Raw genomic sequence first — 15,500 nt, forward strand, 5'->3', positions numbered from 1 at the left:
AATAACAAGTGTTGGAGAAGGTGTGGAGAAAAGGGAACCCTCATACACTGCTGGTGGGAATGCAAACTGGTGCAGCCACTATGGGAAACAGTATGGAGATTTCTCAAAAAGTTAAAAATAGAACTACCATATGATCCAGCTATTCCACTAGTGAGTATTTATCCAAAGAACATGAAATCAATAATTCAAAAAGATATATGCATCCGTATGTTCATCAGAGTATTATTCACATCAGCCAAGACATGGAAGCAACCTACGTGCCCATCGACTGAATAAAGAAGATGTGGTATATATATACAATGGAATACTACTCAGTCCTCAAAAAAGACGAAATTGTGCCATTTGCAACAACATGGATGGACCTGGAGGGTATTATGCTAAGCGAAATAAGCCAGACAGAGAAAGACAAATACCACATGATTTCACTTATATGTGGGATATAAACAAAGAAAGACATGGATAAGGAGAACAGATTGGTAGTTACCAGACAGGAAAAGGGTGGGGGGAGGTCAAAAAGGATAAAGGGGCATGTATGTATGGTGACTGATGAAAAGTATACTATTGGTGGTGAATGTGACACAGTCTATACAGAAGCTGAAACATAATAGTGTACACCTGAAATTTACACAATGTTATAAACTAATATGACCTCAAAAAATAAGTTTTTTTGAAAAAAGCAAAATTCACTCTGGTGAGAGTGTAGAAGGTGGATCGGAAGGGGATTGGGGCTTGTGGGGCAGATGGGGAGGCTGGGAGGTTGTTACCCAGGGTAGAGAGGCGAACAGAGCAGCAGACATTGAGAAGAGAGAATGAACCCAGGGCCATGTTGAAGCAAAGCCAGGCCTCCAGGCGGAGTTCCTCCTGAGTTTCTTGGGGTGCAACAAGCTGGGGAGACCTTTGAGCAGAAGCACACAGTGCACCCTGGAGAGATGAACCTCTGCCCACCCTCCCCTGTGCCAGCACAGGACAGCCTTGACCTGAACTTTCCCACCTGGCACCCGTCCTGCAGTAGTCATGGGAGTTTCTAGCCTGAGTGACTCCAAGTCCCCCAGGACACTAGTTTGGCGCCTCTCAGAGTTCTGGGAGGCTTGAGAGCAACTCTGCTCTGTGCATGTGTGCATGTGCTGGTGATGTGGGTGTGTGTGCTCATGGGGGTGTGTGTGTCAGAGAGAGGGACGGAGAGAGAGAGTGAGTGCGTCCACTATGGACAAACCTGTCTCTTACCAGCTGTGGGAACACGGGTGGTTACTTCACTCCGAAGCTCCAGTGTCCTTCCTGTAAGCCAGGAACAATAGCTAACATTGGTCCAGCGTTTATTCTGGGTCAAGCACTATTCCAGGTGTGTACTGTGCATTAACCCTCACATTTACACACACTCCTCACAAGTCCATGGTTTCAGAACCTTCATCATCTCCCTTTTACAGAAGAGGAATCCCAGCCACAAGGAGGGTAACAGACTGCCCCAAACTCACGGTGAATAATAGGCAGAGCCTGGTGTGAACTTGCACGGCCCAAACCACCCGTTCTGTTCCAAGTCTTACGCACTTCAGAGTCTGAGCAGCCCTGCTCCAGGGGAGGGACTGGGACACCCAGCTTTTGAACAGCCTCTCCAGATAACTCAGGAAAGTTGGACATCTGAATTAGGAATGAACAGTGAAGTGAAAAGACACCCAGATACCCAAGAGGTCAGTGTTCTTGCTCTGGCTCTGCTTCTAACACTCGGTCTGCTCGGACAACTCCTTCACCTCTCTGGGCCTCAGTTTCCCCATCTGCACAATAAGAGGGTGGGACTCTGTTGCCTGTAGGCTCCCCTTCGACCACAATATTCTATGATTCCATTCCATACCTTTAAAGACAGAATTCAGTTCAGAGGTGACAAGAAAACAGCAAAGCAGCAGACTCAGGAGGCCAAGCGCATCGCTCGTTAACATCACAAATGGCCAAATCCAAGGAGTAATCAAAATCCCATGGACCCCCTGAGTCCGCCCACAGGACACAGGCCAAGCCTCCACTGTCCAAGAGTCTCTGTCTCACCTGCAGGACGAGGCTGATAGCCATGGCTTTATAGGAATAGGGGGCAGAGGAAATGCCAAAGGCCACGAACAAGGCCACGGCCAGGGTCATCAGGTTGGTCATGAGCTCCAGCCTCAAGGCCACCCATGGCGTGGAAGACAGAAACATCAGCAGGTAGTTATTCTGCACATCAGTCAGCCTTTTAAACCTGAGAAGAAAGGACAGCCTGAACTCCACTTGTGTTTGTCCAACCCAGGGTTTCCGGAGGGTGGACACTGGTTGCTTCCTCCAGCATCTGGCTCCCCACCCCCCGCCAACAGAAGCCGACTTCTCCCTGGGGGATTCCTCTCTACCCCTTTCTCAGCCATGGAGTTGACCCAGCCCAGATCCAGCAGGAGGCTCTGACTGACTTAGGCCTGTCAGCTCATGTCTTCCCCTGGCCTTGACGATGGGTTCAGAATGGCTAAGTTACCCTAACTGGGCCAGTAAGAGTGAACCAATGTCAGGACTTGGGGGTGAGAGAAGGGGAGTGACCCCTTCCGAGTACCCATCCACCTCAGCGCGGGGCTGTCTGTCCTGTTCACTGCTGTATCCCAGTGGGCAGTGAGCACCTGGTAGGCTCTCAGTGTTGACGGAATGCAGGCATCACTCCAGGATCCCTCAGTCCTGGTGTCCGCAGCCCTCGGGTGCTCCCGCAGGCCACTGGGAGAGCTGGTGCCAGATTCCTCCAACATTCCAGTTAACTGAGCACACACCACCTCGCATGCCCAAATCTTACCAGGCTTCAAGGTCAGCTCAGATGCCTCCCCCTCCCCAAAGCCTTCCCTGATCCCCTGGGCTGCAGGGCACCTCTTTCCCCTCTGAATTCATATGGCATTTTATCTGCTGCTGTCCTCTACTGTCTATCACCTTCAACCCTGAATCATTACAGAAATGAGTGTCTGTGTCTCCTGTCTCCCACCAGTTGTGAGCTTCCTGTAGTTCAGTGCAGACGATGCTGGATTTACCTTTACAGGCAGATCAGTTCATATGACACAATTAAGCCTCAGCAACAATGATAGGATATTTCTTGTTTCAAAAAACATTTAGAAGGCAAATGTATGAATAGTGAAGGGAATTCTGTTATTTAGAAAGATATTGCTCCTATCATTTTATTAACATTAGATACCTGTTTGCAAGTGAAAGAAAAAACACCGCAAGAAGTCCTGACATGATAGTACTTCTTACTATTCATTATATTAATACATGTATTAATATAATGCATACATGTATGCAGTATCCACAGTATCCACAGGTCTTTAAGGTATACAGACATTTTCCACATCACTTACATTGTTTATTCTTATAAGCATCATCTTACAAATGAGGTTCTGGAGGCTCAGAGAGATGAACAGAATAAAGCAGTGTTCTCTCTGATTCTTCTGAAGATGACTCTATTCCCAGGTGCTCTCTTCCCTACCTTCCTGCTTCCCCTCCCCACCGTCCCCATCATCCTCACATGGCAGCAGAAGCACTCACTCCTTGATGAAGTCTTCAGTTTTCCCATAGACATGGATGGAGCTCAGGCCATGCAGAGAGGTGAGGATGTGGGAGAATAAAGGGGAGCGGCTATAGTTCTCCAGTCTCTTGAACACATTGATGGCCCTCTTGAACATCCTGCATCGAGAATGAGAGTGAGTGACCTGGGCCATCCACCACAGGGACCACCCAGTTCTAAGTTGATCCCAGCCTCTCCCTCCATTCACAAGCGAAAAGAACCCACTCACAGGTAATAAATGAAGCAAACAATGGCTAATCCGGCTCCTATCAGCAGGACGTATGGAGACAGCACACTGACAACCACCAGGGTGGAGATCACAGCTAAAAACACCAGCAGGAACTGTTCAGCAACAATGGGCAAGAATTGGTCCAGCTCATCCAAGTCCCCCACAAAGCAGTTCAGGAGTCGCCCTCTTGGGGTCGTGTCAAAGAAACTCATGGGACAGCAGGAAACCTGCGGGGAAAAAAACAGCCCAGATCATGAGAGTAGCTGCAGGCCGTGCTTGGGACTAGAAGATGTCAGTTACCCTTAGGCTCTGAAGAGGTGCAGGATGCAGATAAGGGGTGTCCAGGGGAGGCAGGGTAGAGCAATGGTTAAAGGCATGGGCTCCAGAGTCAATGTGCCTGGATTGCAATGCTGCCTGAATCCTGCACCTCCCACTGTGTGACCTTGGACAAGTTACTTAACCCCTCTGAGTCTCAGTGTCCTCATTTGTAAAGTGAGGATGATAACGATGCTTCACAGAGTTGTGGTGAGGATTGTACAACTCTGCAAATATGCTAAAAACCTTTGAGTTGTACAGTTTAAAAGGGTGAATTTTGTGTTCAGGTGAATTATATCTCTAGCTATTATTTAAGAAACAGAGGGAAGGAAGGAAGGGAGGGGAGGAAGAAGTAACACAACAAAAGTGCTCACAACGGTACCTGCCCCTGGCAAGCATCCCATTAATACCAGCTCTTATTATTTTCTACAGATGGGACCGATTTCACTCAGAATCACCAAAATCAACAGCAGCAGTTCCACTGAGATTGATACGACTGGGCGACTGGGGTGAATTTAACCCTGACTGCCCTTCTCGAGGGTGGCATCCTGACTTGATCTCTAAAAGCAGTGGGCAGGAGGCCCTCTGGAGCTCACAGGGCATTGCAGACTGGAAGGGCTCTACCAAAGCATCGACTTTGCGTCCTCATTTTACAGATGAGGAAACAGGCCCAGAGAAGGTGGGGCAGTTTAGTGGTTTGCTCAAGGTCACCCCAGTAGTTAATGACAAAACCTTGACTGGCCCAGGCCTCCCATGGCTTCCCCAGCCCCTGGCACAGCCAAGCTCTTTATAGTCGGCATTTCTTACAGGCTCATGACCCTGCCCTGCTGAGCAATGGACCACTCCCTTCTCCCTGTGTGTTCCTCAAGCCGAGAGCAAGAAAAAGACATGAGTAGAAGTTAATAGTATCTATTAGGCCCAAAACTAAAGGGAGGAATGAGAGGAGGAGCGGGCGGGGGGGGGGGGGGGGCGGTGGGTGTAGCACAGCTGACAGAGAATAAACAGTAATTATGTGAGTCAGGGAGGAGGAGGCTTAGTGATGGGCAGAGGGGCAGAATAGGAGATTCCTTGCTTTTCCGCCTCTAAATTATCTGTAGTTTATTCTCCAGAACTTTTGTTAATACATGAGCAAAAGCAATAAGAATTGTGACAGTCACTTCGAGAAACCAGAGAGCAAAGCAGTGCCCCTCCAGGACTCTGAGCACTCACGTGGGCGGGTGCAGGGAGAGGGCACAGGAGTGGAACTCAGTTCAGCTGTGGGGTGATAAGGCCCCCTTGTGAGAGGCCCTTGTCACTCAGGATTAGGGCCGATGCTGGACACATGGAAAGGGTTACTGGTCGCCTCCTAAGTGTCAAAATCATCTGTGTGTGTTGTTGTTTTTGCAGTTTGTTGTTTTCCCAGCTGAGCCAGTTTTCTCAGAGATTTGTCCCGTGGATATTAATAAAAGAAACCTTATCTAAATTGTAGTCAGGAAGCCCTGTAGGGGGAGCTCTCGCACCGTGTCATACATAGACCACACCGGAAAAGAGGTACATTTGCATCTCTGAGAGGAGGTAACACTACTTTCCTACTGAAGGGAGATTTCCCTCCCCACCTGCCCACAGCCAGCCAATGGGAAATGCCACAGCTTAGCCACTGAGAAGCCATTGCACCCTGGACTGTCCCTTCCCCCAGTGGACTTGCATTTGGAGCAGCTCTTCTCTACTCGCCCTTTTTCTGTATAAGAGCAGCTCCCGCCTTTGTTTTCTGGATTTGCCCGTGGTTTGCCATGGCATACCCATCCCGAATTGCAATTCTTTTGGCTATTCCTGAATCAACTCATTTTGAGGGTAAAATAACAGGCAAATTTACATTGTAAGTTGACATCTATGGTGTCAGAAATAGGATCCAAAGAGGCAACCCCAAGAGACAGCAACCCGGAACTGAGCGAGCTACCCACACCGAGCCCTTGTCCTCATCACTTTCGTGAGTTGCTGCCTGCTGTCAGTTTGGCAACTCTCACATTCTGAGCTCCACTTTCCTTGCGTGTAACTCTCCGCCTTTATTCGAGATTGGGAGAGGCTTTGTCCTCTCAGGGGAGGGACTGTGTCCTCCCAGGTTAAGGTGCTATCCTTGGGTTCAAGGCATCATCCTTGGTGAGTACTCAGGTATTTTCTGAAGGTAGCACAGTTCCTTTAGGGGCTCAGCCTTGCTGAAAATCTAGGAGTTTTTCTTTGGTTTTCAGATTCCTTTTGGAATCATAGCTGGGAATCCAGTAACTTTCTTTTGTTTTTAGATTCCTTCGGAGATCAGGGCTATGATTCTAGCAACTTTCTTGGGTTTTCAGAGGAAATTTCAGAAATGGGATCCCAGACATTTAAATGTCCTGAGGGAAACCCTCCTCAGGAACCCTGGCTGAGTTTATGTTTAAGAACTTTGGGCCTGCTACATGCACGTTTTTAACCAAGTGGGCCAAACAGACCAAAAGCAGTCCAAAACTGCAATGGGCATCATGGAGAACTTTAGACCTTCCCTCACTAGCGTTTCTTAAAACCAAACTGGAAGACCACAGCTCTAAAATTAAACAAAACAAATGGTATGTCTATTTTCATTGGTACCTGGAGGCTTCTGGATATGCACAAAGCTCTAAAATCACCTCACTACATGATACCTTGTCTGAATTAGCCAAAACAGTTAAAAAACAGAGAAAGAGCAAAATGGCTTCTGAAGCCTCACGTTCTTGTTCTCCCTTCTTCTTTGCCTCAGGCGCCATCTTGTTTGTCTTCCTAGATTCCTGTGGCTCAGAACTCACTCTGGCAGCGATCTTGAGCCCAGGCTCCACCCCTGATGCCATCTTCCTCTCCTCCCCTCTGTGGGAACCTGCCCCTTTTAAATTCAGAGACTCTGAGGATTCAAATGCTAAAGCCCGAATTGCTACTTCAAAGTGAACTGGAGCAAATCAACTGGAAAGAAAACTTTACATAGCAATTACCTTAGACTTTTGATAATAGACAAAATGACTCTAAAAGGATCTTTACGGCATGCAAATAAAATTCTTTAGTAAAAGACTTTGGTCATCTCAACAAGTAACCTTACCTTAGTCCATCTGCCAGAAATAAAATTTGGGTCCAACTAGTCTTTTGAGTTTTGTACCTGAGACATGGCTAAAAGCTTTAAAGTGAAAGCTATGTGATCTCTGTTCATGTCTGTCTTGATGTCTGTGTATGTATGTTATAGAGATGTGATATTTTTCTACCTCTGGATGGTATTGCTAGAATTGATTTATAAAGAGCTCTGTTTAATTGACTTGAAACTAAGCACATAAAAATAAAGTATTCCTAAATCTCAGAAATATAATAGAAACTAACTCAAATGCTTTTCAAGTTTATGTGATCTAGAATAAATATGTAGTAAATAAAAGCTAGCTTAAGGTTGTTGGTGTAAATAAAAAAAAAAAAAACAGGCAAGTCTTCAGAGTTGTTAGTATTGGGTGTAATGCAAATGTGCAACTTTTCTCTCTGCCTGGGCTCACTAGTCATGTAGGCTCATGCTGTCTCTATCACAAAATTTGTCAAAAAGGAAGTAACTTAAGATGATGGTTGGTTATTGAATGTCTAATCCAAGCATGATTGTTAAAAGCAAGTAATTAAAATAAGTTTAAATAAAATCAAAGTGTATACTAAGTTAAACTAAATAATGGAATGAATACCTAAATCATTTTCCAAATGAGATAAAATACTAAAAAATTAATTACTGAACATAGGTTATGTACTTTTGACCTCCAATGGCAGAGAAATTAAAGATGTTTGAGTCTATTAGTGAACATGTTTTATGCCATGCTGAGAAATTTTCTATGGAAAAAAAAGGCACATGTTTCTAGAAATTTATAAAAGGTATTTTAAGTGCACCAAGCCACAAAATGCTCATACAGTCCACATTTGCTTACTTCTTAGTTTTTACAAGGAGTTGGGGATTCTAAGTTTAAGAATTCTAGTATATATAACTAAAGCTACTAGAAATATGTATGCAAGAAAAGTAGGATGTGTGTTTCGGTAAAGGAAAGTATACAGAATGAAAATGCATTATGTTGAGAGAAAAGAAAATTATTTTGTCCTAAGGAGAAGCTAATGTTTTGTTAAAATAATTTCCTGTGTTGTTTCTAACAGGTCTTTAATTGCTGAAGAGAACTGAATCTTCTTAGTATTGAAGGAGTTAAGTTTTGCTTACAACTATATAAGCTTTTGTATTTGCTTTTGAAACCTGCTATTGTGACTGGTCAAATAGATACTTAAGTATTATTTTGTAATGATCTGTGATCCTATTTGGTGGTGTCCAAACCTTTTGATATTTTTGACAAGCCCAAAATATTCAAATTCTAAATCGCATCTTTTTGATCTTTGGGATTTTCCAGAGGGCGTGTGGAACATCTCCAAAGATTTGTTCCCTTTCCTTATAAAAAGAGAGAGATTACATTAATTAGGCTTATTCGGTAGGTCAGATTACATAAGACGCATGGTTGAATAAGCGATAATAAACCTTTTTAGATTATGTTGTATGAATGAATGTTACTAAAAAGTGTTCTAGAAATTGTATAAAATTCCTAAAAATATGATATGTCTTAATAATGTTATTACCTGTAATTCTAGTTACTATCTATAATGTATGTCACAAAAATACCCAATTTTTCTTGTCAATAGTATTTACCTATTACCTTTCTTTTAAAAAGTCTTTGGTTAGTTACAGTTATTGTTTTACTCTGATACTTTTACAAATATGTTTCATTTTCAAAGACATTCCTGAAAAAGACTTTGACAAGTACTCTGGAATACAGGTTTTGATAACTTTAAGATCATAACACTGAACTGAGTGGGAATTTCTGGAACTCAAGTGGAGGACTGATTGCTTTAATGTTTTCTTTTCAATGTAAAGGACTTCTTTTTTCTCCTCTCTTTTAAGTTATCTAAAACTAACAGCAATTTGGTAAAGTGTATCTTTGCAATAAGGTTGAAACATTTCTCTTTTTCTCTCTACCTGATCCCTCCAGATTGGGGAACTCAAGTATTCTTTTCATGACAATGTATGTATTTGCAGGGCTTCAGTGAAGGTCTGTTCTCCTTGTAAAAAAACACAATTGGAAATGGTGGCTACATTACCAAGGCTTTGACTAGAATGTTATATTCAAGACAGATGTACATAGACTCAGACATGACCAGACACCTTTAAGGAACTGCTTGAAAAAATCCACCTAGTGCCTTGCTTACAAGCTTCCAGCAAAGCAATCTTAAAAAAGAGCTTCTACGGTCATTCTCATTGCATTTATATAAATAACCAGGCCAAGTGGTATACAAACAGATTAGTTTTACTATGATTACCTTTATTTTAAAAATGGGGGTTATTTTGGAGAGAGAAGTTATATTGGTACCTTTATAGATATTAAATTCTAGTCCTATTTATTGTCTTTGAGGTTTGGTTACACCTGTAAGCTGGACTGGATCCTAAAGTTTTCTGTTTCCTTAAATGTCTGGATATGACACTCCAAACCGATGTTTCCAATCTTACTGCCCTTGAAATCTCTCTGGAAGGGACTATACTAGACCCTCCTCATTACCCAAATGGCAGCCAAACTTCAGGGACTTGAGACTTGTGTGCATATCTCACAGCTGAACAAGGCTCCACCTGACATCTGGTCCTGAGCAAACAATGGAGACCTCCAGGTCAAAGTGACTTGGAAGAGAAGCAGCCGACATCTGAGGCAGGCAGCTTTCCTCAGATGACAGGACCAGGCCTGTGTACCCTCTTCCCACTGTTGTTTCTTATTTTATTTTCCCCCTGTCTTTCCTGGGTGGACAATGCCCTCGTTCACATTTCCCAATCCTTTGAGAAAAGGGAAAACCTCTCTGATTGCTGGATTTGCTATCAGAAACTTCAGTCTGTCCAAGACAGTAAAGACCCCTCAGTTCATCCTATAAATAATTTCACTGGGATTCCAGTTGGTGGTGTTTGTCTAAATTGCTCTGCTGGCCCCTTTTACTGAGTCGGGGTGCTAAGCCCACCTAAATTTGTACCCTTGCTTTAATTTAACCCAGACTTGGGGTGGGAAAATAAGATCTTTTGAACATTTGTCTGAAAAATTCTGTGGGGCTGCCAGTGTAACCCAGGCCATTTGTAAATTTTGTGATAGACCCATAAATTTAGGCAACCTCTCAGTATGTAACAACATAATGTCTAAGACTTGGTTAGATAATGTTAACACCTCTGTGCCAACGAATGAGTCCATAGATACCCCCACTTATGTGGGAACCTTATGTATACCACCTGGTTACACATTCGTATGTAGAAGTTTTGGTAATGGCCTTTATGCTTGGGCAACTCATTGCCTTCACAGCTGGGGAAGACAAGGACAGTGTGCACTTGCCATATTCACTGCCCTGTTCTCTCTGCAGAACCAAACAGAGACCTCTCACTGGTCTCTCTCATTGAATCTCCACAGTTGCTTTAAACGAGAACTTCCAGGAGGTGTGAGTGACTCTGGGTTTGCGTCCATGAGGAGAGCTTTCTTCCCATGGGTCAGAGTGATTGCCAACAAACAAATGATCAGACATCTCACCCTGACACTAGAAGAGTTGGCCAACTCCGCAGCCAAAACAGTTTCAGCTCAGCAAAAGTCACTTAACTCATTGGCCGAGGTAGTTTTGGATAGTTGTATAGCCCTTGATTATCTACTTGCTGAGCAAGGAGGTGTCTGTGCAGTGGAGAACACCTCCTGGTGCACACAGATAAATGGCTCTGGGGAAGTAGAGACCCAATTACATAAGATTAGACAGCAAGCACAATGGCTATGACAAATTGCACCTAACTATCCACTGTCTTTTGATTTATTCAGCTGGTTATCTTCAGGTCTGGGCTCCTGGTTTAGAACCATCCTGCAAACTAGGCTTATAGTATTGTTCTTAATCTTACTCTGTATATTTGTGTGAAGCTCTGTACCTATTGCCTGTTGAACCTCTGTAAGGATGATGTGCCCAATAAGGTGATGATGGCTCAGCACTTCAAGATGATCTCCAATGCCTACAACTTTGGAGAAATATAGACTTTATATGGGAAATGCCTGAGAGTTCTCCCTCTAAACGTCCCTTTTACTGAAATGCCGCCTGTATGGTTTCCACGCACTATGCACCTTCCCTCCAACATGGGTCACAACAACCAGGAAAGGTCATTCCTGGCACTGAGGGACAAGACCACTATGTGCAGAGAACCTGATGGCTGATCAGCGATGCTTTTGGAGAAAGATCTTGATCAAAATGGGAAGTTAATTAAAGAAACCTTAACTAAACTGGAATCGGGAAGGCCTGTAGAGGGAGCTCTCATGCCCCATCATATAAGTCAATTACATCATACAGGAAGAGACGTAGGCTTGTGTCTTCAATAGGAAGAAAAACCACTTTACTATTGAAGGAAGATTTCTCTCCCCACCCAGCAACAACCCAACCAATGAGAAAGGCCGCTGCTTAGCCAATGAGAAACACCACAGCTCAGCCAGTGACAAATGCCGCAGGTCAGCCAATGAGAAACGTCACAGCTCAACCAAAAAGAAACGCCACAGCTCAGCCAAGGAGAAATGCCACAGCTCAGCCAATGAGAAATGCCACAGCTCAGCCCATGAGAAACGCCACAGCTCAGCCAAGGAGAAACACCACAGCTCAGCCAAGGAGAAACCTTTGCCACCCTGAATTGTTACCTTCACCCAATGAACATTCATTTAGAACAGCCCCTGGCTAATCCCCCTTTTTCTCTATAAAAGCAGCTTTATTCATATGTTTTCTGGATTTGCTTATCATTCACCATAGCATGCACATCCCAAATTGCAATTCTTTGACTTTTTCTGAATAAACTCATTTTGAGGGTAGGGTAACAGGCTAATTTGCATTTTAAGTTGATAGTCCTTTTCTTGTGTTTATTTAAACTACAAAGGTGAATTTAAAATCAATAAAGCCATAAAAGACTAGTAAAAAGGAAAATATTTAAAAGATAAAATGTACTTTCTAATGGAAAATTCTTGAGCGTTTCCGAACATTAAAATACGAATTATCATTTCGAGGCCTGGGCACTGGATAATTCTAGAATCTGGGAGTGCGGAGTCAAAACTTTAGAGACCATCTGGCTGGCACCACCACAGGCCAGGCCTCGGGTAGAATTACCCTCTCTCGCTTTCTGGTCCCGCCAAACCCATTGCTTTATCTGAGATGTGGGGAGATGCCTCCACCTCATCCTCCCAACATTGAAACACTGAATGTCAACACAATTGGCGTCTACGAGGAATGACGGGTGCTTCTTCATTTCCTGAGAACCCCTACTCTCCCCTCTGGGCCCCAGCCTTCCTGAACTCCATTCAGTCCCTGGAAATGCTCCGCTTCTGGTCACCTCCTGATCCTGAGCTGGCGAATCCAATTCATCCTGAGGTCTTAGCAGAGAGGTCTCTTCCTCCAAGAAGCCTTCTTGGACTCCCAATCTTCCTTCCACCACCCCCATGCTGGGACTAATGCCCCTTATGTTCTTATGGTCCTGTGTGTCCCCGCCCTGTGGGTAACTTTGCACACCATGTTACAACAGCCTGTTTTCTTGTCTGTCTCCCTCATGAGACAATGAGGCCATGATGGCCTGAACCATACCTGCGTTGTTCATTCACCATCGTAAGCCCAACGCCTGCCACAGAACCTGGCGCATAGTAATATTTGATAAATGAGAGAGAGGAATGACACTTCCAAGAGGCAGTGTGATAACACAGACAACGTGACATTCTAACCATAGCACACATTCTAACCATAACACACAAGGGATTTCAGTTTTCTCATATGTAAAATGAGGATAGTAATACCCACTTCAAAGGGAACTTAGGGCAATTATAAGTGACTCTAGATGTGACAGTTCCCAGCCAAAGGACGCCAGCAATGGTGTGACCACTGACCCTCCAGCAAGGGACACTGAATGTTAGAGTCACAATTCCAGGAGCAGAGAGCTTCAATGCATTCACCTCATTCTCTGGCCTCGCCCACCCACCCAGTGACCAGGGAACACTTGCGTCTGTATGACCTTCTGGAAACAGCAAAACTATGGAGACAGTGAAAAAGATCAGTGGTTGTCAGGGGTTTGGGGGAAGGGAGGGTTGAATAGGTGAAACACAGGGGATTTTAGGGCAGTGAAGCTCTTCTGTATGATACTTAATGGTGGATACATGTCAGTATCAAAACCCATAGAATATACAACACAAAGAGTGAACTGTTAATGTAAACTATGGACTTTAGTTAATAATAATAATAATATGAGTATTGGCTCATCAGTTGTAACAAATGTCCCACACTAATGCAAGATGTTAATAAGAGAAATGGTGGGGCTGGCGTGAGGGGTATATGAGAACTCTCTGTATTTTCTACTCAATTTTTTTAAAACCTAAAACTGTTCAAAAAATAAACACTAAAAAAAAATGGGGCAAGGTCAGGGTTCACCCTGTGGCCAGGCCCAGTGTCCAGGCCCATACCTTGTTGAAGAGCTTGTTGTGCAATGCTGTGGATGCCCTCCTCGTGACCTTGGTGAAAGCCCCCGAGGAACAGATTGCAGTGCAGATTAGGAACAGGGTGCTGAGGCCATACACCAGTTGGTAAAAGGGCAGCTGAGGGTTGTCCAGGATGTTACCTGGGTCTGCAGTGGTCCTGTTGCTCTCTCGGCTACTGTTGGTCTTCAGGAAAGAACAGGGGGTGTGGAATGATGAGAAATATATTTCCTAAGAGATAGGGGTGCTAGGATCATTTTTTGTTCTAATATTTGCCCTTGACTCTGGTTCCTGACAGAGAGCTTCTAAGTCCCTTGGAGTCTCTGGAGCAATAGGAGTGTCTTTTTTTTGTAGCTAACGAGATGATTGGTGGCTGGGGGCCCTTAGACAGCTTCAGGATGGGGGCTAGTCACAAGAAAGACCACACCATGAGCAGAAGCTTGGAACTTTCAGCCATATCCTCATCCTCCAGGGAGGGGAGAGGGGCTGTGGATTGAGTTAATAATCGATCATGCCTACAGGATGAAGCCACCAAAACAATCCCTAAAGCACGGGGTTCAGAGAGCTTCTGGGTTGTTGAACACATCCATGTGCCAGGAGGGTGGTGCACCCCAACTCCACAAGGACAGATGCTCCTGCACTTGAGACCCTTCCAGACCTCACCCCATGTACTTCTTCATCTGGCTGCTTATAATAAACCACTAAAAGTGTTTCCCTGAGTTCTGTCAGCCATTCTAGCAAATTATCAAACCCAAGGAGGGGGTCATGGGAACCCCCAATTCACAGCTGGTTCATCAGAAGTACAGGAGGTCTGGACTTACAACAGGCATCTGAAATGGAGGGGTCTTGTGGGACTGAGCCCTTAACCCATGAGGTCTACACTAACTCCAAGTATGCAGTTACAGAATTGAATTGAATTGTAGCACACCCAGCTGGTGTCTGCAGAGAAGAACTGGTTGATGTGAGGTGTAGGGGAGAAAAAATTTCTCTTCTACCATTCCATGTTGTGTGACTGTTCAAACAACTAAAATGACATAAGACAGGTTAAAAGGAGAAAACAAATTTAATTTTGTATGTGTGGCAACTCCAAAGATATGAGGCTCAAAAGGCAGTCAGGTAATTGAGGCTTATATAAGACCGCGAGCTAAGGAAAGGGGTAGGGTTTTGGGGACACAATGGGAAGGAAGGCCATTCACAGGAAGCTGAGAGGAGATGTTTGCAAAACAATGTTGCATTGTTTTGTAGAGACATTTCTTAGGTAAAAGGCATCTCTAGTAATATCTCTCTTCCTGGTACAAGGCCCCTTTCCAACGCAAATTTAGGGAGTTGAGGGGAAGGTAAAGATCTTTTCCTGAATCTACAGTTCGGATTGCCTTTAGCTCAAAATAATCCTCATGCTAAACTGGCATATTTTGGGTCACATATTCTGCTACCCCTCAGAGAAAACCTGCACGTTGGATATCAGAAGCCTTGTGTGCAAATAGAGGAAAACAGTGAGTGAGGGGGTCAGACCACCTGAGTCCAGGGTGAAATTCAGCCGGGAGAAAAAGCCTTCTCCCCTGGGGCCACGGAAGACTCAGTAGCTGGTACAAGGTGAAACTATATGTTACAACCTTCCTGCTCGGTTCTTTTGCTTTCCCTTCCTCTCCCTCGCCCCTGCCCTGCCCTGGATTAGGCCCGCATCGTACGTCCCCTGGACCACTACTACAGCAGCCTAACTGGTCTGTCTCCCTGACTCCGGCTCTTCCCTCCACTCCATCACCCACTTCACCCTGATTGTTCCTATCAGCGGCCTCCTTGCTTCTGTCAGGGTAGAAACAGCTTGACAGTTTCCTTCGCTCTATGGTGTTAGAAATTGGTGCTTGATTATCATCCAGCA

General features: G+C 44.5%; 2 protein-coding genes across 3 annotated transcripts in view; one reads left to right on the top strand and one right to left on the bottom strand.

The window, feature by feature from the left end:
* Window positions 1–5,035, top strand: part of LOC106802042 (ATP-binding cassette sub-family C member 11-like) — a 237,753-nt gene extending 232,718 nt beyond the window's left edge. For both annotated transcript variants that reach the window (XM_087420299.1, XM_087420301.1), the window contains one exon: window positions 4,527–5,035. In XM_087420299.1, coding sequence (XP_087276425.1) covers window positions 4,527–4,607 — 81 coding nt within the window. In that variant the 3' untranslated portion in view covers window positions 4,608–5,035. The remainder of the gene's footprint in view (window positions 1–4,526) is intronic.
* LOC147913150 (ATP-binding cassette sub-family C member 11-like) overlaps window positions 1–15,500 on the bottom strand; it is a 66,762-nt gene that overhangs the window by 17,848 nt on the left and 33,414 nt on the right. The window contains 4 exon segments of the mRNA XM_087420309.1: window positions 2,035–2,221; window positions 3,532–3,669; window positions 3,780–4,006; window positions 13,610–13,807. Coding sequence (XP_087276435.1) covers window positions 2,035–2,221; window positions 3,532–3,669; window positions 3,780–4,006; window positions 13,610–13,807 — 750 coding nt within the window.

The sequence above is a fragment of the Ceratotherium simum genome, chromosome 30 (genome assembly GCF_057802395.1).
Source record: "Ceratotherium simum simum isolate JZ-2026a chromosome 30, ASM5780239v1, whole genome shotgun sequence".
NCBI classification, from domain to species: Eukaryota; Metazoa; Chordata; class Mammalia; order Perissodactyla; family Rhinocerotidae; genus Ceratotherium; species Ceratotherium simum.